This window comes from Panthera leo, chromosome D1 (genome assembly GCF_018350215.1).
Source record: "Panthera leo isolate Ple1 chromosome D1, P.leo_Ple1_pat1.1, whole genome shotgun sequence".
NCBI classification, from domain to species: Eukaryota; Metazoa; Chordata; class Mammalia; order Carnivora; family Felidae; genus Panthera; species Panthera leo.
The window spans coordinates 60,190,859-60,218,465 of NC_056688.1; the positions used below are offsets into that span (position 1 = coordinate 60,190,859).

General features: G+C 38.5%; 3 protein-coding genes across 8 annotated transcripts in view; 1 reads left to right on the forward strand and 2 right to left on the reverse strand.

The window, feature by feature from the left end:
* TRIM21 (tripartite motif containing 21) overlaps positions 1-27,607 on the reverse strand; it is a 146,099-nt gene that overhangs the window by 62,819 nt on the left and 55,673 nt on the right. For 3 of the 6 annotated variants that reach the window (XM_042904675.1, XM_042904676.1, XM_042904677.1), the window contains one exon: positions 6,931-7,429. The exons of the other annotated variants lie outside the window; for them this stretch is intronic. In XM_042904675.1, the coding sequence (XP_042760609.1) occupies positions 6,931-6,935 (5 nt within the window). In that variant the 5' untranslated portion in view covers positions 6,936-7,429. The remainder of the gene's footprint in view (positions 1-6,930; positions 7,430-27,607) is intronic. 6 annotated transcript variants of the gene reach the window in all.
* LOC122199541 (olfactory receptor 52K1) lies at positions 4,400-5,352 on the forward strand. Its single transcript, XM_042904684.1, has one exon. It carries the CDS (start codon positions 4,408-4,410, stop codon positions 5,350-5,352), a length of 945 nt encoding a protein of 314 aa, XP_042760618.1. The 5' UTR covers positions 4,400-4,407.
* LOC122199536 (olfactory receptor 52M1-like) lies at positions 17,711-18,724 on the reverse strand. The gene has a single exon (XM_042904680.1). The coding sequence runs from the start codon at positions 18,662-18,664 to the stop codon at positions 17,711-17,713; it is 954 nt and encodes a 317-aa protein (XP_042760614.1). The 5' UTR covers positions 18,665-18,724.

Consider the following 27,607-nt stretch of genomic DNA (forward strand, 5'->3'; position numbering starts at 1 on the left):
AGCCAGACTCAGAAGGATAAATTCTGCAGGATTACACTAATATGAAGTATCTAAAATATTCAAATTCATAAAATCAAGGACTAGAATTATGGTTACCAGGAACTGGGGGGAGGGGAAATGGAAAATTATAGGCATAAAGTTTCAGTTAAGATGAATCTATACAAAATTGTACCTGTAGTCAATGTATTGTACACTTAAAATTTGTTAAGAGGATAGGTCTCAAGTGTTCTTATCACAATAAGACAAAATAAAGACAAAATTAAGTCAAAATTAAAAGAGCATCTTTCAAATTAAAGATAAAGTATTATGGGAAATTGTAGTAGTCGTCATCATCCATGGCAGACTCAGGTATAAGGTATAAACTAGTTCCTTTCTCGGGTCTTTGAAAAATAGCAGCATTGAGTCCAGTTGTAGGTAGAATATCACCTTTTATTATTTATAAGTGGTAATTATTAATAAGTAATCACATCATAATCATAATGACTTCTCGATTACATAGTTAGTGATATATTCTTCTTGCGGTTTAGGAAAAATTGGGATTATGATTTCCATTTTAGAGATAAGGAAACCCATCTGAGATCAGGGAAGTGCCATTCCAAAGTTACAAGCTGGAAATCCATGTCTAGCTCCAGCCAATATGTAACACGTATGCAAAGTAAGATCAGATATTTTTGCTTGGTTAGGCTGGAGTTCCTGCCCTTCCAGGTCACAAACAGGAATTGGCTTTGGTTTATATGTTTAAATGAGTCTCACTTTGTTAGGAGACACTGGAAGGATGGGGTAGAGGTAAACAGAAGCACATTAAAGACCAAGGCACAAGCAGGATTTACCTGAAGCACCCAGTGTCTGGAGAGTTAAGCATGACCCCTGGGAGGCATGATTTGAACCACAAAGAGGGAGGTGGCATGGGCTGCAGGGAACTCAAGGGGTGGGAGCCTTGGGTCAGGGGAGTCCTCTTGTGTTTTTTAAAACAAGAGGTGACATGTGGGGAGTGGGGAAGGATAAGGACACTCTCAATTTCCTCCCATACCTAGTCCTGTTCCTAAGCATCAACTCCCTGCTCTCTCCCCAGTTCCTTTATTGCCTCTGTTTTGGCTCTTCAACAAAGGAGGCATAAGTACTAAGAATCCAACCCAAATATTTTGTCTACAAACTCCAGAAACTCCTTTCACTATAGAGGATAACCAGAAACACTGGTTCACCTCCAAGAAGTTTTGGCTGATTATTCCTATGTGGATCCTATCATTTCTCACTTATCATTCCTCTTCCCACACTTACCAGTATCCCTGGGCCCAGTTAGGAGGCTTCTGCATTAGTCAAGAGAGAAAATGAGCCTGAACTAGAAAGATACAGGGAAAGGTAAGAAATATATATTTTTGAATAATGATGTGTTAATTGAAACATGCTGTTCAACCATTGTCTACTGGTCTCTTCCTTCTAGAGAATGAGTGTTAAGGGAAGAGATAGGAGCCATTAACTTGGGCATTATTCTTTAAAACAGTCTTTAGGGGCGCCTGGGTGGCGCAGTCGGTTAAGCGTCCGACTTCAGCCAGGTCACGATCTCACGGTCTCACGGTCCGTGAGTTCGAGCCCCGCGTCAGGCTCTGGGCTGATGGCTCAGAGCCTGGAGCCTGTTTCCGATTCTGTGTCTCCCTCTCTCTCTGCCCCTCCCCCGTTCATGCTCTGTCTCTCTCTGTCCCAAAAATAAATAAAAAACGTTGAAAAAAAAAATTAAAAAAAAAAACAAAACAGTCTTTAAAGTGACCTCTGCTACAATGATAAGCTCTACAGGAAATCATTTTGCAATGCCATTTCAAATATAAGGAGACAAAATCATCTTGGTAATAATATGCTCTTGGAAATTCACAATTTTTCATAATACATCAAAATAAGTCAAAGAAATGAAAGAAAACAAATGTGATTTCTGAAACAGATCCAAATAAGGTATCATGATACAGTAGGTGATAGGGACTGATTTTAGAAGTTTGCATAAATTCTAACAGTGCAAACTCTTGGTTAATGAGCATCAGCAAAGACTTTCTAATGGCATTTACCTTCTTAGGCTCCTCTGTAATAAAAACTCACATTTTGTTATATTGTCTATGAATTCAATCATTTTATAGATGAATATTTGTACTTGGAAATAAATTTTTAAATCTTGCAGACAGGAAAATATGTGAGCACTTGTATAAATTTGAGTCCATACCCTAGAAGTTCCATAGATAAAAATATCCATAAACTTTAAAATCTTTTACTATTCCCTAGGGCCTGCCTAGAGCAAGCAGATAAATACTTTGTAAAATTTTATCCCCCCCCCCGACTTTTCCTGAGTTCCAAGTTCTTCCAGGGTTGCTGATGGGGTAATCATACCGGCCCCTTTTATTTGAATGGCTCACTGAGAAATATTTCGTATAGATTCTTCTCCCACAAGCCACATCCTTGAAGGACCTTAGGTGACTATCTTCCTGTTTGAGTCTTAATCTTTCAAATCCATCATTCTGATATCTTTTAAGGATATATTTTGTTGACTTTAAAATAGATGCACGCATTAACTGAGTACTTTCTGTGTATGAGACCCCTCTAAAAAATTTTAGGAGAAAAAACAAATAGACAAGTTCTATTGTCTAGAGTGGTCATTTTAGCTCTTGAAATAGTACAAACAGGATAAAATATTAACTACAAAAACAGGTTCCCATGTTCTGGATATTAGGGGAAGGTGACTGGCTCCATTATGCTCCCACTCTGAGACTGTGAATCTGAGAGAGGTAGGCTTCATGCACTGTTGAACACAGAGTGTTCAGACCTGATCAAAGGAGGGAGAATATTATTTTTTTAAAAGTGTAGTTTTATGGAGGAAGAGAGAGATACACTTATATGACAAATAAGGCTCAGCAAATCCTGATTGTACAAAAGAATTTTATATATAATCCCACTTACTCTTCCCTACAATACTTACATAAAAACAGAGCATTGCTATTCCTTATTTAGAGAGGAAGAAACAGGGGCTTGGAGATAAGGACTTGTGCTTAAAAAAAAAAACCCCACATTAACTGTATCCCATAAGAGAAGAAAGATCACATAAAAACTGGGCCACTCCAGTGTTTAATGATTTGAAAAAATAAAAATGAGCTAGAGGGAAAGATAAAAATTGTTGATATTACCCAGTGATCCAAAAGAATTAAAGCATGCCATTTGCAACAATGTGGATGAAACTAGAGTGTATTATGCTAAGCAAAATAAGTCAGACAAATATTGTATGATTTCACTTATAAGAAAACAGATGAACGTAGGGGAAGGGAAGGAAAAAGGATAAAAACAGAGTGAGGCAAACCATAAAAGACTCAAATACAGAGAACAAACTGAGGGTTGCTTGAGGAGGAGTGGGTAGGGGGATGGGCAGGCATTAAGGAGGGCACTTGGGTTGAGAATTGGGTGTTATACATAAGCGATGAATCATTAAATTCTATTCCTGAAACCAATACTACACGATATGTTAACTTGAATTTAAATAGTAAAAAAAAAAAATAGCATTCTTGCTAAAGATGAGAGTTCTCTTGTGAGGAGAATGAAGAAGCTGTGAGGAGAATGGAGGGAGAGCCACATGAATAGGGAGTTTAACATGAATTTAGATGGAGAACCAAAAGACACAGCAGCTCCTCATTTTCTCAGTAAGCTAGAGGCAAGGCTGTACTTACAGAGATTTGTGAATGTGGAGAGGACCTGAAAGATATATTCCAGAGCAGTTCTCTCCTACAGAATTTTCTGCAATGATGGAAATATTCTGTTTCTGAACAGTCCAATATGCTAGCTACTAGTCATGTGTGTCTGTTAAGCACTTCAGTGTTGTGACTGAGATATTGAATAATTTTAATCAAATTTAAACAGTCACATGTGACTAGTGGCAACCATATCTCAGAGTAGTGCTAGAGAAAAAAGATTTTGTAATAAATCGGGGCATTACAAACTGCAAGCTTTATTCAACTTATACAGACACTCAAGGCCTGAGATTTCAGGACAGTAAATTGGTTTTTGTGATTGTTAGCTTAGCTTGATCATCATGTACAAATGTGTGTTCTAAAACAATGAATTAGTTCAAACATATTTTCACTTCTTTTATCAGGGTATTCTTGATGTCACCATGAACACAGAAAACACTACCTTTTCTCCATTTCTTTATGTAAGTTGTCTTGTAATATCAATTCTAATGATGTTTTATGTTCTATCTACTCAATGAGATTCAAAGTTCCTTAAGGGTAGAAAACATGGATTATACTTATCCAGGTCTATGAGGACTACTAACCAATTTTGTTTAAAGTTTAGCAACAGGAACAAGAGCTAATTCTCTCTCTATATATATAGAAGGTGAAGGAGCCCTGTAAAAATAGACAAGGAAGATATCAAAAAACCATGACAGCCTCCAATATTACCACAACCCATCCAACTTCCTTCCTGCTGGTAGGAATTCCAGGTTTGGAACACCTGCATGTCTGGATCTCTATTCCATTCTCCTTCGCCTATACTCTGGCCCTGCTAGGCAACTGCACCCTCCTCTTCATCATCCAGACTGATGCAGCCCTCCACGAGCCCATGTACCTCTTTCTGGCCATGCTGGCAGTCATTGATCTGGTTCTCTCTTCTACAACACTTCCCAAAATGCTAGCTATTTTTTGGTTCAGAGATCGGGAGATCAACTTCTATGCCTGTCTGGTCCAGATGTTCTTTCTCCACTCCTTCTCTATCATGGAGTCAGCAGTGCTTCTGGCCATGGCCTTTGACCGCTATGTGGCTATCTGCAAGCCACTGCACTACACCACAGTCCTGACTGGGTCCCTTATCACTAGGATTGGCATGGCTGCTGTGACTCGGGCTGTGACGCTAATGACTCCACTCCCCTTTCTGCTCAGACGTTTCCACTACTGCCGAGGCCCCCTAATTGCCCACTGCTACTGTGAGCACATGGCTGTGGTAAGGCTTGCCTGTGGAGACACTTGCTTCAACAATATCTATGGCATTGCTGTGGCCATGTTTATAGTGGTGTTGGACCTGCTCTTTGTTATCCTGTCTTATATCTTCATCCTTCGAGCAGTTCTACAGCTTGCCTCTCAGGAGGCCCGTTACAAGGCCTTTGGGACATGTGTGTCTCACATAGGTGCCATCTTGTCCACCTACACACCTGTGGTCATCTCCTCAGTCATGCACCGTGTGGCTCGCCAGGCTTCCCCTCATGTCCACATACTCCTTGCTATTTTCTATCTTCTTTTTCCACCCATGATCAACCCCATCATTTATGGCATCAAGACCAAACAGATTCGTGATCATGTGCTCAGTCTATTTCAAAGAAAGAATGTGTAGATGCATACTTTTTCCTTATCTATCAGTTCAGTACTGAATGCATGCTGGATTGAGGCAGACAGAAAAACAATCTCAAGTAGGAAATTTGTAATCTCCAAGTTTGACAATTCTCTAGTATGACAAGGAAAATGAGGTTTTATTCCTCACAGATCCGGTTAGATCAAACCAGGTATGTCCCTTTAGTCCATCGGGTAGCAGAGGTTTGACCTTCCTTTTTTCATAGACCTATCACATGATTAAGAAAAACAAAGAAGCTTCCAAAATGCCATTGTCATCTAGGTGAAATACAATAGGAATATTGGCTGAGATTGGCACAAGAAGTTGAGGTTTTGTGAACTTTTCATCTAGACTGAGTAATTAACCACAAATTTTGTGACCCGAAGGCCAGCATTACTTCCAGTACTATAACTGCTTCCATAGTTTTTTTAGGTGGCCTCCAGCCTCTGCCACTCTATTAGCCTACTACACCCAATGTTATTGGCTCTACACTTGGACAGCTCCACTTCTAAGCAGACTTATTTCTTCCACTAAGTCAGTGTGAATCAGAAAAGAAGTTCAAGGAACAGCCAATTCCTTTGTTGAACATTTAACAAAGGAGTCCTCTGACATCCCTTATATATATTCATATCATGTAACTAACTTTTCATGTACATATGCATTTCTAAAAAAACATTAGTAATGTTTATTGAAGAGCTTAATACCATCTTTGAGCTATGTATTATGGAAAGAGTAATACCCTTTGTTCTTGAACTTGAGACATCTGAAGCTAAAGAAGTTATAATATATAGTTGTGGTAGACTGTATTATTGTTCATAGATATTTACTTTTCATACCTCTACCATGGGAGGGAAATTTCCTCACTCCAGGAATGCTAAGTCTTGCTATGTGACTTTCTTCAGCCAATGAAATTTGAATGGTCTTAAAATATTCCACAATAATCACAAACTTCAAAATGCATTTGTGTATTTTCCTTCTCTCTTGCTTTTTACCTGTGCCACAAGAATGAGCATGTCCCTGTACAGGGTGTTTCCTTCAACCTAGACCCATGATTGAGAAGATCCATGGAGAGATGAATCAGACTTATAGTCTGGAGCATAGCTACCGCTGACCCCAAAATGTTACTATAACATGAACAAGGATGATTTTGTTATTCTTGCAGTAAAATGACATTTGGGAGTTGTTTTATAACATAACCCAGGGAAAGCAGATTGCTGGAGTTGTAAGCTATTTTGCCCTCTAGTTCATGACAGTTCGAGACCTTGAGTATTTGAAGAAAAGGAAAGTATACTGTTTCTTTTTCTAGTACGTCCTAAAAATGAAACTGGATTTCACTTATCTTTCTGCCTTTGTCTCCTTATGCAAATTCATAATTGAACACTCCTTTAGTTAGTTCTTTAAAGAAGCTCTCATACACTTTCATGAAGGTCTATTTATACAACCATGTTCTTCTATTTTTTTAATTTTTTTAAACCTTTTCTTTCCTAAATCATAACTAAAGGAGTTTCTCTAAGAACAAAGAAACTTGGTAGGCTCTGAAAAAGCATCCCCAGACCCTCCTCATGTTATACCATGATTTACCTCATAGGGACATATGGAGGGTGCTGCTTTCAATAGGTCTCTGACCAGATCCCAAATGTCTCAGTCATCCAGACATGAGTTAACTGGACAGCAATGAAGGAAGTGATATTAACCAAGAGCCTCTGACTGTTCCCTGAGCCTTCCCAAACTCTTGCTTGTTTTTTCCTGAGTTGAGTTCAGGCATTCTGGATAATAGATTAGATTGGTATTCAAAAACATCTACTCTCCCAGAGTATATAACTCCACAGACTCAGGGGTTGGCCATCTGCACCACTTTGTTAATGGGGCAGTAGCAGATGCAGTACAAAGACCTGAAATTTGCTCGTGCAATGGGGCTTGTTGTCTTCTGACTTTGCTGCAACATGACAATATACCCTGGTTAGCTCGTTGGTTCAATGACGATGAAGAAAATGTGGAGCAGAGATGCCTGATCAACTTGCAGATTAAAGCAGAACCTCACAACCAAATCCAGCTTGGATCAGCAGGTTCCCCAGCTGACCTGCAAATGGATAAGCAAATTCAGTTGAAATCAGCAGAGTCATCTCAGCCAATCTCCAGGTGTATGAGAGATACATTTTTACTGTTATATGACACAGATTTTGTGGGTATTTGTTCCACAGCAAATTCTGGAAACTATTTATCTGTCATTGTTATTTAGTAAGCTGAATATAGTAAATGGATTAAATAAGTATTTCCAGGCTCGAAGACCTGATTTGTCCTTATGTTTGGTGCAGAAATGAAACTCATACCCTCCACAGAATGATTTAATCCAACATGTAAGTCTGACAGTATAGGAACTCAATTACTATGTAATAACAGTATGCACTGCTAGCTTTATTCACAATAATCAAAGGTGAGTTATTTCTTATCTTGTATTAACACTGTGTGCTTAGATGGAGCATAGTCATCAGAATACATGTATGCTATTTTTATCTTATTTTTCCTTGGTGAGTTATATTTTATTTTTGGTTGGAGATAAAGAATACATGGACTTTACCATAACTTTGGGAATTTTAATTCATTTTTTCATATTAAATATAACTTATTGTCAAATTGGTTTCCATACAACACTCAGTGCTCTTCTCAACAGGTGCCCTCAATGCCTATCACCCACTTCCCTCTCTGCCCCACCTTCCATCAACCCTCAGTTCTCAAGTATTTAAGAGTCTCTTATGGTTTGCCTCCCTCCCTTTCTGTTTTCCCCCCCTCATGGATGCTATTTTTAGAGTTGAAGTTTTACAGTTATATAAGTGATACAAGAGGATACAGAAAATGTGCACTAATTTGAACTTAAACACAACACTTCCAACAATTCCTGCACCCTACTTTTGGGTTTTCTGAACCCTGAATAATTGTAAGTTGCCCAAACAATGCCTCTGCATGGATCCGTGACTGACCCAGACATCAATTTTAGCTAGAGCAGCCCCAGCCCATTGATAGTTTGGAATGGCCAAACCACCGAGTTTGAATGCAGACTAACATAACAAAAAAGGCAAACTTTAGCCTACATTTTAACAAGCAATATTTGAAATAACCACAATTTGAGCATACTTTCATGTCGTGTTTTGTTCAGGATGCTTCTGCATCACTGTTTTGCCTTTTATTTCCCTTTATTGTATTTTTAAATCTCTGATATTGTACATTTCATCTGATATTGTAATTTTCATAGGTAAACAAATATATTTTACTTCAGACATTAAAATTTTCAAATGTGAAAATTACATTTAGGTATTTTTATATCTTCTGATGCCCCTAATATGCTCAATCTCTCCTCTAGCCTGTTATACCATTACAATTGTATTCTGTATGCTTACTATCTTTATACGCTAATTTTATCATCTGTACTTTGTGATTTGTTTTGATTTTTCTTATGTTTATTTCCTGATAATTAAAAAAAAATATATGTTTATTTTTGAGAAAGAGAGTGTCAGGGGAGGGGCAGAGAGAGAGAGAGGGAGACACAGAATCCAAAGCAGGTCCCAGGCTCTGAGCTGTCAGCACAGAGCCGATGCAGGGCTTGAACTCACTGATTGTGATGTGAGATCATGACCTGAGCCGAAGTTGGTGGTTCAACTGACTGAGCCACCCAGGTGCTTCATATTTCCTGGTAATATGTTGAGTGAATGCCAGATGTGTTGAATTTTACTTTTGGGTACTGGATACTTCTGTGTTCATACACACATTGTTGGGCTTTATTCTGGGTCATGGTTATGTTGTTGGAAACAATGTGATCCTTTAGGTTTTGCTTTTAGGCTTTGTTAGTCAGGACTCAACAGCTTTCAGTTTAGGCTTAATTTGTTATCACTACTGAGAAAAAAAGCATTTTTGAAAAAAAAAAAATCTTAGGGCTCATGAGGATTTCCACTCCAGCTTGTGGGCAAAGAACTATTCCCAGCCCTGTGTGAGAACTGGAGATTGTTTCCTCTAAGACTCTTGGGTGGTCTTTCCTTAGTTTCAGTGATTTCCTCCCATAAAAGTAGTGAATGGTACTCAGGTCAAGACTGCAGATCTCCAGTACATTCTCTCTCTTTTCTGGTATTCCAACCTATGAACTCTAGCTCCCTCAAACATTTATGTTTGAGATATTATTTGTGGTGTCACATGCATAAGCTTAGAAGTCAGATTTTTAAAAAGAGTATGTGATCCCCTAAGTAGAGGGAACAAATCAAAAGAACATAGCCATGTCCTGGCATGGAGGTGGAATGACATGAAAGCAGGCATGGCCCTCAGAATCTAAGGACATGTGGAGTTGGATAGAAAGTTGGAGAAGTCATGAGGTGATAGAATGTCCATAAACTGTAGAATATGCTAAAGTTGTACATATATCTTGTAGATTCCAAAACTCCTAATTGTCTAAAAATGTTGGTCTGTAGAATAGGAGAACAAAATGGTATACTCAGAATTTTCATTTGTTATTTTCTTCAGCCTTTTAATATTTACATTATTGTATGTTTTATAATATAAAATATAATGGTATGTAATGGTTAAGTACATATTACATAATGTAAATTTATATGTAGATATAATACTTGTCTAATATTTGCATATGTATAAGTATACATATACACATGTATGTGAATGATCAAGTTTATGGTCTACTGGCTTGGATTTCCTCGATCTACTCCAGTCATGCACATCTCTTTCTTGAGGAAGCATGTTCTGGTTTCTGCTCTAATCCCAGCATTAGATTCCTCCTTCTTCCCAGGAATGGCACTTGGTCTACATTTCAAGCAGTTTTGACATCAAGTAGAGTTGAATTCTAAAATATTTCTATCATCACTCTTTGGAGAGTTCCTTGCCCACTGGCGTTTGGGAAGATTAGTGAGTTAGAGACAGATATACTAACCTTACTAGAAGCAGACTAAAGAATGGTCCTCACTGCTCCCTTCAGTGTAGAGCTGCCTCCACAAAGACATGACTAAAATCCAGGGGTCTGAGGAGCTCTTGGGTATGAGTCCAGTTTGGGGGATGTCTAGTCACTTTTGGTAGTTGAGTTCCTACATTCCTGAGACCTCCCTCTAAGAATGTATCTGGTTAGTCCTGGTTTTGTACCCCTCCTTAGTTCTGAAGCTTTCCTTTTGTGACACTGGGGCTGTAAAAACACTTTTTAAAAAGACAAATGCTAGGATTTTACAGAAAAAGAAGGATGATGTAAAGTTTGATGGCTAAAAGAGAGCTTGTCCTTATTTTAAACAGATGATGGGTATCAAAATATTTTTTATAATACTAAATACATTTAGAATTTTGATATAGCAGTTTGATTTTAAAATGCCAATATTTAATGTAATCTGGGAATTATATATTTTAATTTAATTAGATACAAATTCTATATGTAAACTTGATTTTGAAAAATTATACACCTCTTTATGCAGTTAAGGAGTTCACTTACACAAAGTCAGAGAATCTCTTCTCTAAAGCACATATACAGACCCTAGTGTTTGACTTGAAACTTCTAGAATGGGCAGGATTTAGATGGACCTATTTTCATTCCAGAAATGAGAATCAGTAGTTTCCAGTTCAGGACTGTAGAGTGATTTTATGTCTCAATCTCTAATGATGTTAAGCACTAACTGAGGAACTAATATTATGTCCGTTGCAGGGTCAACTGATAGATAAGTATGAAAATATGTGACCCTTAATAATGATTGCTAAGTGTATTGTTAGCATTTGAGTTGGACTATTGGTATAACAAACAGCTATCTATTACCCTAAAGGTTTTTTCTGAAGACTTAAGACAGTAATGTCTTAATTGTGTCAAGTTTTATAATACCTGGAGGATATGTAATTTGATCATCTCATCCATCTGAACTTAAAGAAATTCATACTTTCATAAGTTCATTCATCTATCCAAACATTTATTGATTCCTTAAATATGTTATGGGTGGCATTTTTGTACTCATGAGTTATACAGTCAGAACAATAGGGTAGTGTTATAGGAGACCAAATGTGAGTGACTCATATCAAAAAACCTTAAATGCTAGAGCTAGAATCACTGCCTCTTTCAGCACACAATTCTTAACAGCCCATTCTGCCTGAATTCTGTCCTATAATATGCTTAGTTGTAGCCTTTTTTTTTTTTTTTCCTTTGGTGACTGCTTCAAAGTTTTGCCCAAGAATTACTTTGGAGTCTAAGTGCAGTCTATTTGATGACTGACACCATGCTTCTTCCAGTCTCCTGACTTTGGCTGGTCTTCTTACTTCTAAGCTTCTGTCATTACCAGCAATATCACCCACAGGAAAGGGAGTGTGTAGATACATGAATGGAAGGAAGATGTCTGGATGCTGTATCATCAGAAATGGAGGTTTACGTCCTCATTCAATGGAGATAAAAATTGCAGGAAGCCGAGTCTGCTCAAAGATCCTTAATGGAATATTGCTCCCATATCTGGTGCTCAAAGGCAATGACCAAGAGAAGACCAGAATGGAAAGTCACTATTTTTAAATTTAGAACCTAAAAAAGGAGTTTAGGGGTCATCTTCTAAAATCTTATTTTACAGGTGCCAACAAAGTTCCCAAATTAGTAGGTCATATAGTCATTGGTACTCCACTATATGTGTTTAAAAATAGTCTCTCATGATCCACATGAGAGTGAAAACATATGGTATCTGTCTTTCTCTGTATGACTTATCTCACTTAGCATAACACTCTCCAGTTCCACCCGTGTTGTTACAAAAGGCCATATTTCACTCTTTCTTATTGCCATACAATATATCCTATTGTATATATAAACCACAACTTCTTTAGCCATTCATCAGTTGATGGACATTTAGGCTCTTTCCATAATTTGGCTATTGTTGAAAGTGCTGCTATCAACATTGGGGTACAAGTGCCCCTGTGCATCAGCACTCCTGTATCCCTTGGGATCATGAGAAACTTAAGACTATGGGGGAGGGGAAGGGAAAAATAAAGTTAGAGAGGGAGGGAGCCAAACCATAAGAGACTCTTAAAAACTGAGAATAAACTGAGGGTTGATGGGGGGGTAGGAGGGAGGGTAAAGTGGGTGATGGGCATTGAGGAGGACATCTGTTGGGATGAGCACTGGGTATTGTATGGAAACCAACAATAAATGTCATAATAAAAAAATAAAAATTATCATAAAATGGTATAGCTTGGTTTTATAGATGAACATAATTTTCACACACAAAAATTATTAATTCAGAAACCTAGAAGTTCAGGGAGACTTGGGAAGATTTATACTGGGGAAACCTGCCAGTCAAGAAGGTATTTCTCTTATGTAAGACTATATTCTTAACCCAGAAAAGACTTTGAAAGATAATGAGGCACTCAACAGAGGGTGTGCTTGAAGAAAATGTGGAATAATTACCTGTACCAAGTTTCTTAGTTTGGGCCTATAAGCGTTATAATGTTCATAAATTTGTCATTTAACTCTAAGAAGTTTTTCCTCGAGTCAAGATAGGAACTGGAATAGTATCTTTCCTGTTGATCCACAATTCAAAATAGAATTATTCAAAGCTTAACTGTCTATAAACAGATGACAGTAAGTGAGCCTGATCTACTTTGAGGCACTTGCATTAAGCTACAGCAGTCAGCAGGACCTCTGGTTAAACAGAAATCACTCTGTTGAATGATTCTTCTTTCTTGGTTATTGGTTCATCTCAACAGAAGATGGCCCAGTAGAGGGAGTGGTAGTACAGTGATAACATGGTGGTGGAAACAGATCTCAGACACAGTGGTGGAACCAAGTTTCAAACCCAAGTCAATGAGCCTTCATGAAATTAAATAACTTCCCCAAAGCCAGTTGCCTCATTTTCAAAATAGTATAGTATCTATATCTGAGGGTTTGAGGATTTAATTAGTTAACTTCTATAAAGTAACTTATATACTCAGGTTCATATGTGGCAAAAAAAAAAATGTTTTATAAAAGATAGTTGTGATGACACTAAATTCTATATTTTTAAATGTTTATTTATTTTTTTTTTTGAGAGAGTGTGAGCAGGGGAGGGTCAGAGAGAGAAGAAGACAGAGGATCTGAAGTGAGGTCTGCACTGACAGTAGTGAGCCTGATGTGGGGGTTGAATCCACCAACCATAAGAGCTGAAGTTGGACACTCAACCAACTGAGCCACCCAGGGGTCCCCCTGTATAGTTTTAAGCGGTATGCGCCACTGCTTCCCTTTAGTTGTAGCCTTGTAATCTCTCAGGTATAGGAAAGCTCTCAATGACATAGATCCTCTCCTCAAAGCCTTGTGTTGCAGTAATGCATGTCCCATGTATGCTTAACTTTTAGTTTGTTAACTTTTTGTTCTAGTCTCAGGGTAAAACATTTCTCTATTAGTGAGCTATCCTAACCCTATGAATAATTTCTTATTGGCAACAGGAGTGTTTAGGAAGATAAAATGAATCATTAAAGAGGTAAAAGTGAGGTCCTGCCTATTGTAAAAGAGTACATAGAGTAGTACTGACTGGATTTTCCTTCCCGCCTTAGATTGGATGAGGGTGGGTATAGAAAAAAAAATCTCATCAATTATGGTTTGATTAGGAAGGCAGAACCACTATGAATGATATGGAATAAGGGGTTGATTATGGGTATTAGACCTTAAGGAATTAAGGGATCTGGTGAACTATATGGAAGACTATGTGTCTGAAGTGACCCTACAATTCAGCAGGACCAACACTCAGAAAATCTGGATGTGGACTGGAAGAGTAAAGAGTAAGGATAAGCGTCTCCCAAAGATGAACTGGAACCTACAGAGGAAGCCTCAAATCCACGTCACTCACTGCCTCCAACCTTTACAATGCAGGGGACTGGAAGAAAGAGCTACCTTTTACCATGGAGCTGAGCACACACCTTACCCAGGGTCTGGATAAATGGAAGGAGATACAGCAGAAGATGAAGGAATTGTGGGTTCAGTGGCTACTCCTTGCGCACAAGGTGAGCCCATAGGATCAGGGAGCTAGAAGGAGCTACAGCATCATTGGGCACTCTACACAAGCCTTTAGAAAATAATGGTTGCTCTTTCACCACTGCCTTCTAATCTCACAGAAATAGGCCTTCCAGCCAGCCCTAACCAGGAACCTCACAGGGAAAGGAATTCTGGGAAACAGTTCCACCTTGGCCAGGAAGACACAGTACAATGTCCTAACATTAGATGCATCTGAGAAATCTTGTACTAATCAAGTTGAGAATAACATTAGCTCCTGAGTGGAAAGTCTACCTGTCTACTTACCTATATCCTATATTTGTCTATCTAATCTGCCTATAGCACACAGTGAGATGATTGTATCACTTGAATGATTAGGTCTCACTCTCACTTTCATATCCATCCAACTTTAACAAATAAGGATTGGACCTGAAGATATTTCTTGAAAATGAGTCCTTGCAAGATTCTTATCCAATTGTGAGCAACATAATAAATTTTATACTTGGATAGTGTTGGTTCCGTTTGAATCAAGTGAGTTGGTTTCCCTCATTGCTGAAGAAAAATGTGAACAACCATATTACTCTCCAAGAAGGAGATTTGTGCTTGTCAGGCAAGATTTCCAGAGGTATAGATCCCTCAGATCTTAGGTTTTTATTTAATATTTTGCAGAGCCACTTCTCAAGCTCAATTCTAGAATTCTCAATTCTAGAATCCAGTCATAGAAGATCCGAACAGTCAGGAATTTCTATTTTACCTTTCTAACAGGACAGAAGATTCTTGGCTTTTACGTTCAAAAGCCTTGATCCAGAAAGACAAAAGATTTATAAGGGCATCCGATCTGAAAAAAAATGTGGTGGGGTATCTGATCTGGCAGAACAGGTTTATTTTTCTGGCTTTAGATTAGGTTAGGCACAAAGACCCTATGTGCCTGGCAGAACGAAGGACATTAGTTGGAACCATGACTTTTACTCCCTGGCTCTCAAGGCTCCAAGTGGTGTTGAAGTGGATCCTAAGCATTCCTGAGGCACAAGTGAGACAAAGAGTTGGCTGAAAGAAAATAAGAGTGGCCACTCTGACCACTTTGCACACAGCCTTGTTACTGGGGCAAAGGAATGAGAACTAGAAGGATACAGAGTAAACAATCCTTGCCAGGGTCCTGTGGGAATGGGATTACAAATCTCAGTGGATCAACAGTACCAGAGAATCCAGTAGAGAATCTTCTCTCCAGAAGATTTCTGTGGGAAATTGACTTTGAATAAGATGTTCAATTATTGGACTTATTTGTCATGTCCCCATCCTGTATTCACGAGGGTACATTCGCTTCCATCATGCTCTGAGCTCACACCTTCATGAAAGTCCATGAAAGCCCAGACATGACTACATTTGACAATGGGATTAAATGCTTTACTGTAACTCAGCTCAACCCTGAGTCTGATACGTATGGGTGTTGTCATGGGTGGTTGTCCCTGGATGGAGTGGGAGCACCCATCCACGTGGTATTTTCTTTTTGCTCTCATTCAGTGCCATAGGGGGATGAAGTTGGAGATGCTTGGTATTTGGTTTTGGACATTGGTAGACATGGAAGATCATCTAGAAGTATCATATTGTGGTATATCTGAGATTGTTTGGCTATAGAGTTCTTGTACTAACCCTGCTGTATGCAATTAAACCCTGAATAAAAGTCCTGGATCTCCATACACACTGTTTTATGTAGCATAAATCATGGACTTTATACAATATGCCAAAGAACTATTCTATGATGAAGGTTTCTTTTCATTCCCTTCAGCATTGGTGCCACTGATGGATTTGGGCATGATTTTTCTTAATTTTCTCCAAAGCCCAGGGTTATGGTCAGGAGATAATTCTGTAAAACAAACTTTTAGCTCTGAGGCTTCTATATTATCTTTTAATCAACTCCTATTTTAAAAATATCAGTGGGTATATTATATTTGGCACCAAAATTATGTTCATAGAACATAACTTTTCTAAAATAGGTGAACTTGGGTTTGGCACTGGACTTCAGAGTCCTTGATAAGGAGATGAGGGAATAAGCACTCCTCACCCCAAAACAATGGAGGAAAATCAATATGCTCTAAGCAGCGTCAGACATAGGATTCTGAGGAAATAAAATATCGCAAACTCTCTAAGTTTTAGTTTAAACCCCTAGCTAGATAAAAATTTGTGTTTTCCTTGAAAATTTTTTGGATGATAGGAGGTTTGAATATTGCTGTGGCTTTATCATTGGCTTCTTTAGATTATACTTTCAAAATATTAAGAGGATTTATTTTTAACCTAAGGTAAGTCACTTTAGATTTTGTAATGGTTTGTAAACTGAGGGTAAATGAGCATTTTAGACTTAAAGTCTAAAATATTTCAGAACTAAAATAGATATACCATAATTCTGAAACACTAGAATTGGGAATTGCTTTTTCATGCGTTACCACAAAATTCTTGTAGGTTTCTAGCCTGAAGTAATCATCTCGTTATAGAATTTATATGATTAACAAAAAGGGCCTAATCATAACAAAATAAACCAAGAATTTTCCAAAAGGATCTGAAGTTATTTCCTCATTTGTATCTACCACTGGGTCTTCGCTTAATCTCATCACTTTTACTGTATTCTCTACCTAACTTCTTTCCTGTCAATAATCCCACCGTTACTTTCTTCCCTTTTTGTTATTATTTCAGTGTAGCTACTGTCCTTCACGACCATCTCAGAGCCTCTAAAACAAAAATCTAATGTCCTTCTGTCTCCTCTTCCCTTCTTTCAATTAGTTATTAAGAGGAGATGTGGGATATTGCATTTACATTTATTTAGATGGAAGAATGACCTGGCTTGAGGATTAACTCCTATGGGCAGTGAGGTCCAGTCCAAAACCTATTAGATTAAGATTTCCCACATTCATGTTGCCTCCATCCTCAACAAAAGGTCTTTTCTGTGGCAAGCCAAAAGGGTTGGAAAAAGATTGCTAATGCAGTTGAATTTTTCGAGGTCTTTACTAACAATTTGCAAATTGTCTTCAAGAAGGTATTAGGGTATAATTTTATCTTCTACAAGTTGTGCGAAACATACCCCAAAAAGAAACTAGAAATCCTTTACAAAAAATGTCAAAGATAGAAATAATCTTACTCCTGTGGTTGGCATGCTTGTGTCTTATAATTTTATGAAGTTGAATATGAAAAGGGATACTATGTAAGAACTCATGCCCTGATTTCCCCATTCAGATATTCTCTCCACTGAGAAAATCCATAGTCAAATGGAATATATTCTAGTATTCTTCTTAGACCCTTATCTCCCACAAGTCAGGAAAGACCTAATTGCATGGGTGTTATTTCATTGGCTTCCCCAGTCAGAGCCTTTTTGTGTAAGTATCTGTATGCCCCACAGATGCAGAAGAGTCACTTGGGTTGAGACTCTGCCTTAAGGATGTGGAGAAATCTCTCTCGTATCTGTTTGGTACGGACAGCATAGACAACTGGGTTGAGGATGGGTGGGATGAGGAGGTAAAAGTTGGCCAAAAGGATATGGATATGGGGAGGCACATCATGTCCAAAGCGGTGAGTGAGAGAAGAAACAGCAATGGGGATATAGAAGACAAGAATGGCACAAATATGAGAACTACATGTCCCTAGGGTTTTAAGCCTAGCCTCAGGGGTGCCCAATCCCATTACAGCCTTGAAAATCATCACATAGGAGGCAGTGATGGCTAATGAATCCAAGATCAATACCAGGAAGCCAATTCCCATTCCGTAAAAGTTGTTGACTGTTGTGTCACCACATGCCATGGTGACTACAGCCATGTGCTCACAATAGGAATGGGCAATGATTTCGGTCCGGTAAAGGGGCAGCCTCAGGCGAATCATCAAAGGTAGGGGTCCAATGTAGAGTACTCCACGGAGGAGGGCAGCCAGGCCCAAACGACCCACCACTGCATGAGTGAGCACTGAGGTGTGGTGTAATGGGTCACAAATAGCGACATAGCGATCAAAAGCCATGGCAAGGAAGATGCCGGACTCAACAGTGGCAAAGCAGTGGATGAAGAACATCTGAGTCAAGCAGGCATCCAGGTCAATGTTGCGGGCACCAAACCAGAAGATAGCTAGCAGTTTGGGCATGGTAGAGGTTGACAGGACCAAGTCAATGACAGCCAACATGCATAGGAAGAAGTACATGGGTTGGTGCAGGCTGCGTTCCATCTTTATCACCGCCAGGATGGTCACATTCCCCACCACAGCCACCAGGTACATAGAGCTGAAGGGGATAGAAAGCCAGATGTGCAGGGACTCCAGCCCTGGAATTCCAGTAAGCCAGAAAGAACTAGGCACCAAGCAGGCATTGTTAGATATGAACATGTTTCAGGGAGTGGAATATCCAGGAGATAGTAGCTCTTAGTTTTAGACTTTTATTCTTATGAGAGATATTGTCTCTGGAAACTGTAGACTACTAGATTCTTATTTTCATCCTGTGCAACTGGTGGAACCTATAATAAAGAATTCTGAATGTCTACTTGAAGATTGGCATGTTACATATTTTATTAAAGAAACTATGCATGAAAACACCCAATGGTAAATGTAGAAACAGGAATGCTTATGACTTCTGATAAAATGCTCTACTTCACCCTAGAAGTCTCCTCAAAATGGTTCACCCCCTTTGGTCCAGTATTCTTGCTTTGGGAAGTACTTCCTAAAGGAAATGGAAACTACAGAAAAGTTCTATGTGCAATGATTAAATGTATATACATGTAATGTGTTTAGCTCAGTGCCTGCATATACTTTTCTGTATAAATAGTAGCATTAATAACATTGATTAGCTATTTGCAACTGTTTATTTCATAATGAAAATTTAGAAGTGTGTATTCAAATAAAGCATTGCTTAAGTTGTAGAACATCCATTGAATGAATTAGAATTAGGTTTATAATATTTTTAGCCCTATGTATTTACCTGGTAAAATGTTTACATCATTACAGTGAGGGGATGGCAGGAGGCAGATTGAACTACTATGTAGTTTCATTAAAATAGGTGTCAAGGGGCGCCTGGGTGGCTCAGTTGGTTAAGCATCCGACTTCGGCTCAGGTCACGATCTCACTGTCCAATGAGTTCGAGCCCCGCGTTGGGCTCTGTGCTGACTGCTCAGAGCCCAGAGCCTGTTTCAGATTCTGTGTCTCCCTCTCTCTCTGACCCTTCCCCGTTCATGCTCTGTCTCTGTCTCAAAAATAAATAAACGTTAAAAAAAATTAAAAAAAAAATACGTGTCAAACGTAACTGAAATGTAAAAACATACCCTTAATTTTCTTCCCTTTTTATATGTGTACATTCAGTCTTCTAAAAGTGGACAAGGGCTTTAAAAATGGTCTTAGATCTATCAAAACCCAATCAAAAACAGAGGGACAATTTACTAAGGAAAATACATCAGTGAGGTACAATTCCCTTCTCTAAGGGTTTAACACTGGATTAGTCCGATTGTCAAATCTAATTGACTTCTTCAAAGATATTTGGCACAGGATCTTATTCTCAAAGAAAAAGATCTTTCATTTAAGGTTGCTCAGATTTCATGGTTACAAGATGAAGAGATGAAGTTCTTTAAGAGAGGAAGTTTAATAGTCTGTCATTAGAGTAAACCTATCTAAGAATCTGGGTATCTAGGAGATGAGTAAAATAAGGTGCATCTTTTTATAAGCTTATCTCACTGGATATTTTGCACATTACCTGATGATAGCAATTAAGGAGAATGGACTAAAAGAAAACAGTTGACAGGATCCTTCTTACTGACCACGTCCTCTTGGTCTCTATTCTTTAAAGAGAGGTAAGCATTAAATCACTGGCCATTACTTGTAAAAGACTCATCCACTTCTTGCTCTTCTGCCTTTCAGGCATCTCTAAGAAGCCAGAAATGGGTCCTATTGCTTCACATCCTCAGAGTTCAGAACCTGAGAGTGCAGAGTTTAATTTGGGGTCTGTCCTGTCTTAGGGTTGCCATCCTGCTGTTTCCCGTCAGATTGTCAGCAATAGTCAACAAGTTTCAGCCTCCGCACCCTCACCATTATAGCTTTCTTCACACAGCCATGTTTTTGCTGAGAAGTTTCACCACCATTTTGGTTTTTACATGGGAAATTTCCCCCATTCTTCAAGGCCCATCCCAGATCATCTCTCCCCTAACAAAGCCTTCTTTGGGAACTCTAGTCTACACCACAGTGGGTGGGTAGTCCCTAAATTCCTAATTGTCTGAAGCCCACACACATTTAAAATATTCTTATCTAAAATATAAGTAGCAATTACATTTCCATGTCAAGTAAGCATGAAAATGCCCCTATATAACCTCAGGGATCCCTAATTGTAGCTCCAACACAAGTTTTTACAACTTTTCTCACTTTTTGGTCAGCCACTGATTGGGTTCTGGAAAGAAAAAGTTTTGTGAACTTTAAAACATTTCACAAGTGTTCTTGTTACATTAACTCACTGACTTCAGCAATTCCGCAAATTGGGTACTTTAGTATGCCAGTAAGTGATAATGCCAGTAAGCGATAATGTGTGAAGCCACTTCCTCAGAGTTCCAATGTGAGCTTCTATGTCTTCTGGAGAAGACAAGAAAGGGAAAGACGTCCTGGAGGCAGCACCACAGGGACAGCTCAGGGCACCAGCTTTGCCACCTAACAAACCAGATTTCCATTCCAGACCTTTATCTCACTCTATATCTGGGAAAGTAGTCTAAACTCTTTGTCTTTTTCATAAAAAAATGGGAATATCAACTGCAAAGGATAATTATAAAAGACAAATGAAGTATGCAATTCTTGGTGTAGGGCGGCAAATTTCTCTACTTGAATTCTTACTGTTCACTATGGGGAGTAGACCAGAATCATAGATTCTGCAAATTGGCAGTTTCCTAGGTTTCTCTGTTACATGGGACATCTTTGAGGAAGTCTCAGAAGTCCAGTAATTAGAGATGAGACAGGGATTTCAAGGGAACATTAATCAACATGCAATTTTATCTTACAGCAGGGAGAATGCCTGAAGTGTTCTCAAAAAATATTGTGATAAACTACCATCCTAAAGCAGAAAGGGGCCTGATTACTCAATGCAGGGTAGGTTGCTTATCACAAAAGGAATTAATGTTCATAGGATGGACTTAAACTCCCAGATTTCTAATTTTGATTTGTACCAGACCCAGTTTAGTCAATGAAACTGTAATCAGATTTTGTGCTAGGACAAGCAGAATATGAACATATATATAAAAATAAAATCCACTAAAAGTTGATAATTGGCATCTTAAGTGGTGGTTTGAACTATGTTGTGGCACCGGAATTGTGTCACTTTACCCACAATATTCCAGAGAAATATTTTGTGTCAGCCCACATAAAGGCATTCCTACTTGGGACATTGGTGACCAGTGTCTGCAAGTCCTAGAAAAAGCATCCTGATGGGTCCAAGGCTCCTGAGAAAGGTTTTGCTATGGAAAATTAAACATGGGTTAGCAGTAAGAGACGTAGGTTCAAATACTAACTCCGCTGGTTTGGGCTCTAACTTAGGGAGCATACACTCTCTGCCTCAGTTTTCTGTCCTGTTTTCCAGTGTGTTAAATGAAGGAAATAACTACTTTAGGGCTACTTCATGTATTAAGTGACCTGTTTATAATTGTGTGTGCATGGAAGGTCAAGTGTTAGGATGCCTGGCCTCTGGAATAGGCGCTGTGTTTCCTCTCTTCCTACTCCTCCCCTCCATTCTTTGCCCTCTTCCACAGAACAGACACACAGTACTGTTTCCTTCCATATGGCTTTACTGACTCCATATCCTTCTTTCCTAACTATAGGAGAAGCTTTTTAAGACATGGGTATAATCATTGAAGAGACATGCTGATGGTGTAAGGATCAACTTAGGAGAGGCTGACTGTGGAGCAAGAGACCAGAGGTCCAATCAGGTTGGAATAGTCCAAATTTTCCTCTTGTGTTCTGATGGACAGTACTAGGCAATGAGGCCTCCGGCCTTGGGGTTTCTCCTCTTTCTTCATAACCCAGGCCAAATTGTGCTCTATTCTACTTTTGACTAGACCCAGGAAGAAGATAAGCCCTTGTTGGACCAGAAGACAAATGTAGTTTCTAGAACTTGGAGTTTGCTCCCACTGACTTTGACTCCCTCACTGGACTGTACTTACTCTTTGGGGGTGCCGTCCTCAGAGCTCTAGGCTATGTTCCTTCTAGTGGTCCCCTCTTGTCTGGATGGTTAGTTTAGAGTCAAGGGGAGGCCATAGCCCTGATCTCTTCACTATTTTCTCCTGTGTTCTTTATCCAGGTGCTGAAAATAGCCAGTTATTTCTCAAGGGCTGCACAAAGAAACCTCTGCCCTTCCCTCTGGACCTTCAGTTACCACCCCCTTGGGAGCAGTCTATTGTCCTAATCCCACTCCACCCCCAGGACTATAGACTTAATTCCTACTCTCCTGCTGGGGCTTGTTCTAGTCCCAGGTCTCAGACACCTAACCCTCAAGCTTGAGGTACTCAAAGTCTCCAAGAGGGACACTGGGAGGGAGTTCACAAGAGAAGGCTGAAAAAAACCATCAGATGCTGGTATAATTGATATGGATACTTTTGGGTCCATTATTATGTTATTTAAAAACAAGATCTAAGCTGTGTGTAGATATACTTTATGCACTATGTAGATTTCACTAACATTGTAATTTTCCCTTCTGCTTTTTAAAAAGTCATGTTTGATTAAAAATAAAGATTTGTAATCACAAATTACACTGTGTGTCCAGGTCTGTGGTTACTTTAACTTTCACTTCTCAGAGTAGCAAGGCTAGTTTGTTTTTGTATACCAAGTGGTACAAACTTAGTCAACATTTTTTCCATTCAACCTTAGGACAGAATCCTAGAAGGGAAATTACTGACCATTGTGCAGGCTTCATGAATTGTTGTCAACCTGCTTTCCAAAAGCATTCAGTTTGTGTTTAACCCAGTGTCAAATGCATTCATTTGCTAAATTGCCCTTTAGTAATTTTTAAAATACCCATTATATAGATGAGCAAAACAAAACCTTGTTTTCATGTTTTATTTCTACAGAGTGTGAACATTTTCTATATTTAAACAATTTGTGGCCAATGTATTTTGAACAGATTCTTTCCCCATTTTTTTCTAGCAAATATTCTTAAGTGGGGAGAATGATTTCAGAAAATACAGCCAAGATTGGAATTTTGTGTTTGCTTTTGCTTTTTAAGTTTTTATTTAAATTCCAGTTAACATATAGTGTAATATTAGTTTCAGGAGTAGGATTTAGTGATTCATTTACATGTAACACCCAGTGCTAATCAAAAGTGCCCTCCTTAATACCCATCACCCATTTAGCTTGTTTCCCACCCACATCCCCTCCAGCAACCCTTGGTTTGTTGTCTGTAGTTAGGAGTCTATTTTATTGTTTGCCTCTCTTTTTACCTATGTTCATCTGTTCTATTTCTTAAATACTACATATGAGTGAAATCATGGTATTTGTCTTTCTCTGACATTTCCTTTAGCATAATACACTCTAGCTCCATCCACATTGTTGCAAATGGCAAGATTTAATTCTTTAATGGCTGAGTAATATTTCATTATATAGATATACACACATACATATGTATGTACACACACACACACACACACACACGCATCTTCATCCATTCACCAGCCGATGAGCATTTCGGCTCTTTCCATAATTTGACTATTGTTGATAACGCTGCTATAAACATCGGGGTGCATGTGACCCTTTAACTCTCTATTTTTGTAAATACTTAGTGCAATTGCTGAATTGTAGGGTAATTCTATTTTTAGCATTTTTTTGAGGAATCCCCATACTGTTTTCTAGAGTAGCTACATCAGTTTGCATTCCCACCAGCAGTATAAGAGAGTTCCCCTTTCTCCTCATCCTCACCAACATCTGATGTTGCCTGTGTTAGGTTTAGCCATTTTGACAGCTGTGAGGTGGTATCTCCTCATGGTTTTGATTTGTATTTCCTTTATGAGTGATGTTGAGCATTTTTTCATGTGTCGGTTGGCCATCTGGATGTCTTCTTTGGAGAAGTGTCTATTCATGTCTTTTGCCCATTTCTTCACTGGATTATTTGTTTTTGGGGTGTTGAGTTTGATAAGTTCTTCATAGATTTTGGATACTAACCCTTTATCAGATATGTCATTTGGAAATATCTTCTATTCCATTGGTTGCCTTTTAGTTTTGGCTGATTGTTTCCTTCACTGTGCAGAAGCGGTTTATCTTCATGACGTCCCAATTGTTCATTTTTTGCTTTTGTTTCCCTTGCTTTTGGTGATGTGTCTAGTAAGAAGCTGTTACAGTCAAGGTCAAAGAAGTCGCTGCCTGTGTTCTCTAGGATTTTGATGGTTTCCTGCCTTACATTTAGGTAAATTTATAAAAATATTTTAATTTGTTTTTGAAAGAAAGGTCATACATTTTGAATTTTTGTTTATGGTGTCAGAAAGTGATCCAGTTTCATTTTTCCACATATTGCTGTCCAGTTTTCCCAAAACCATTTGAAGAGACTGTTTTCCCCAATGGATATTCTTTCCTGCTTTGTTGAAGGTTAGTTGACCATATAGTTGTAGGTCCACTTCTGGGTTAATTCTGTTCCCTTGATTCATGTGTTTATTTTTGTACCAGTACCATACTATCTTGAAGATTATATCTTTGTAATGTAACTTGAAGTCCAGAATTATAATGCCTTCAGCTTTTTATCCAAACTGCTTTAGCTCTTTGGGGCCTTTTGTGGTTCCATACAAAATTTTAGAATTATTTGTTCTAGTTCTGTGAAAGATGCTGGTGGACAGAACAGATCAATCAAACTAGAAAGTGGTTCTTTGCAAGATTAAAATTAATAAACCCCTAGCCAGACTTGTCAAAAAGAGAAAGAGCTCAAAATCACAAATAAGAGATCACAACTAACACTACAGAAATACAATTATAGGAGACTATGAAAGATTATATGCCAACAAATTGGGCACATCTGGAAGAAATGGATACATTCTTAGAAACAAACTACCAAAACTGAAACAGGAAGAAATAGAAAATTTGAACAGACCAATAACCAGCAAATAAATGGAAGCAGCAATAACAAATTTCCCAATAAACAAAAGCCCGGGGCCAGATGGCTTCCCAGGAGAATTCTACCAAACATTTAAAGAGTTCATACCTATTCTTCTGAAACTGTTCCAAGACATAGAAATGGAAGGAAAACTTCCAAACTCATTCTACAAGGCCAGCATTACCTTGATTCTAAAACCAGAGACCCCACTAAAAAGGTGAATTGTAGGCCAATATCCCTGGTGAGCATGGATGCAAAAATTCTCAACAAAATACAGCAAATTGAATCCAAAAGTACATTAAAAGAATCATTCACCATGCTCAAGTATGATTTATTCTTGGGCTGGACTGGTTCAATATTCACAAATCAATATTATATACCACATTAATAAAAGGAAAAGAACCATATGATCTTCTCATTCAATCTAGAAAAAGCATTTGACAAAGTACAACATCTATTCTTAATAAAAACACTCAAGGTAGGGATAGAGGGAACATACCTCAACATCATAAACACCATATACAGAAGACCTACAGCTAGTGAAATCCTCAATGGGGAAAAAACGGAGCTTCTCCTCTAAGGTCAGGAACACAACAGGGATGTCCACTCTCATCATTCTTATTTAACATAGTACTGGGGGTCCTAGCCTCAGCAATCAGACAAGGAAGAAGTCACTCAGCAAGGAAGAAGTCAAACTTTAGTTATTCAGAAAATGTGGTATTCTATGCAGAAAACCTGGAAGATCTCATCAAAAATTTGCTGGAACTGATACGTGAATTTAGTAGATTCACAGGATATGAACTTAACACACAGAAGTCTGTTGCATTTCCAGACACCAATAATGGAACAACAGAAAGATCAAGGAATCAATCCCATTTACAATTGCATCATAAACCATAAGATACCTAGGAATAAACCTAACTAAAGAAGGTAAAAGACCTGTACTCTGAAAACTAGAGAACACTTATGAAAGAAATTGAAGATTACACAAAGAAATGGGAAAACATTCCATGCTTATGGATTGGAAGAATAGTGTTAAAAATGCTTATACTGCCCAAAGCAATTTACCCATTTAATGAAAAATTTCCTGTAGAAAGTTCTGACATATACACGAGGTACTTTTGCCATCACTGTTAGTAATATAGGATACTGCATCTATGAGAACCCTCGAGATTTCCTAATTTTTCACACAATATTTTCTCTTCTCTATCCTTATTGTCAGGCTCTGAACTGTTATTTCAACCTCCTCACCTGCCTTATGGGCCTCTTACTTTCCTAATTCTCTTCTCTAGTACTCAGGTGCCATTATGAAAGTACAAAATTAGTTTATGGGATATCAAACAGCTATATCCTGGGTTAGGCAATGCATTTGCAAAGCAGAACACTGCTTTCCGGCCTTGCTGTTAAGTAGAAAAGCAAAGCATGGCATGTTGTTAATGTGTATCTAGGGGGCACGCCACACTTCCCTTACCTAGTTAATGTATACCTAGGGGTTAGGTCCTGCCTCTGCTCATAAATTCCTTAGACCATGTTATTTCATAGGATATCTTATGCTGTTTTCTACCCTGTTTTCTACATCTGCCCTTTTGAAGTTTTGGGAAAGCCTTAACTTGTTTTTCTGCACATTTTCAATACGTTCTTACTGTCACATAGCCCATTGACATATTGCATATTGTTTCCCTAAATGTATGCTTAATAAATAGGCGAGCTTGAGAGAAACTAGGGGAGACATCCTTTAGCCTCCCTCTCTTGACTTGCATAGAGTCTGGAGTAATTCTTTCTGCCACCATCGACTTTATAGCATAAAGCAAAAAGAAGAACCCACAATAGGTGACCCCAACATGATAGCCACATGACTGAGATCGTGATTGCTTAGATATGAAGACTCCAGATGTCAGAATTGACACGTTCCAGGAGAAGAAAGTGAAACCACCTGGACTTCAAACAGACCTCATCCCAGTAAGGGACAGTAGTACCTGCTTGGGTTAACTGCCAACATTTCAAGTATTCAGTGAGAGTATTTTTCTTCTTTACCATGGGCCAACAAATGGCAAACAGCTTTTATATTTGAGAACTTCACAGCAGTTTTAAAAGAAATTTTTTTAAATGTGAACTTTATTGTCAAATTGGTTTCCATACAACACCCAGTGCTCATTCCAACAGGTGCCCTCCCCAATACCCATCACCCACCCTCCCCACAGCAACTTTTAAAGGCAGCTCATTGTACTGTTACAGATTAA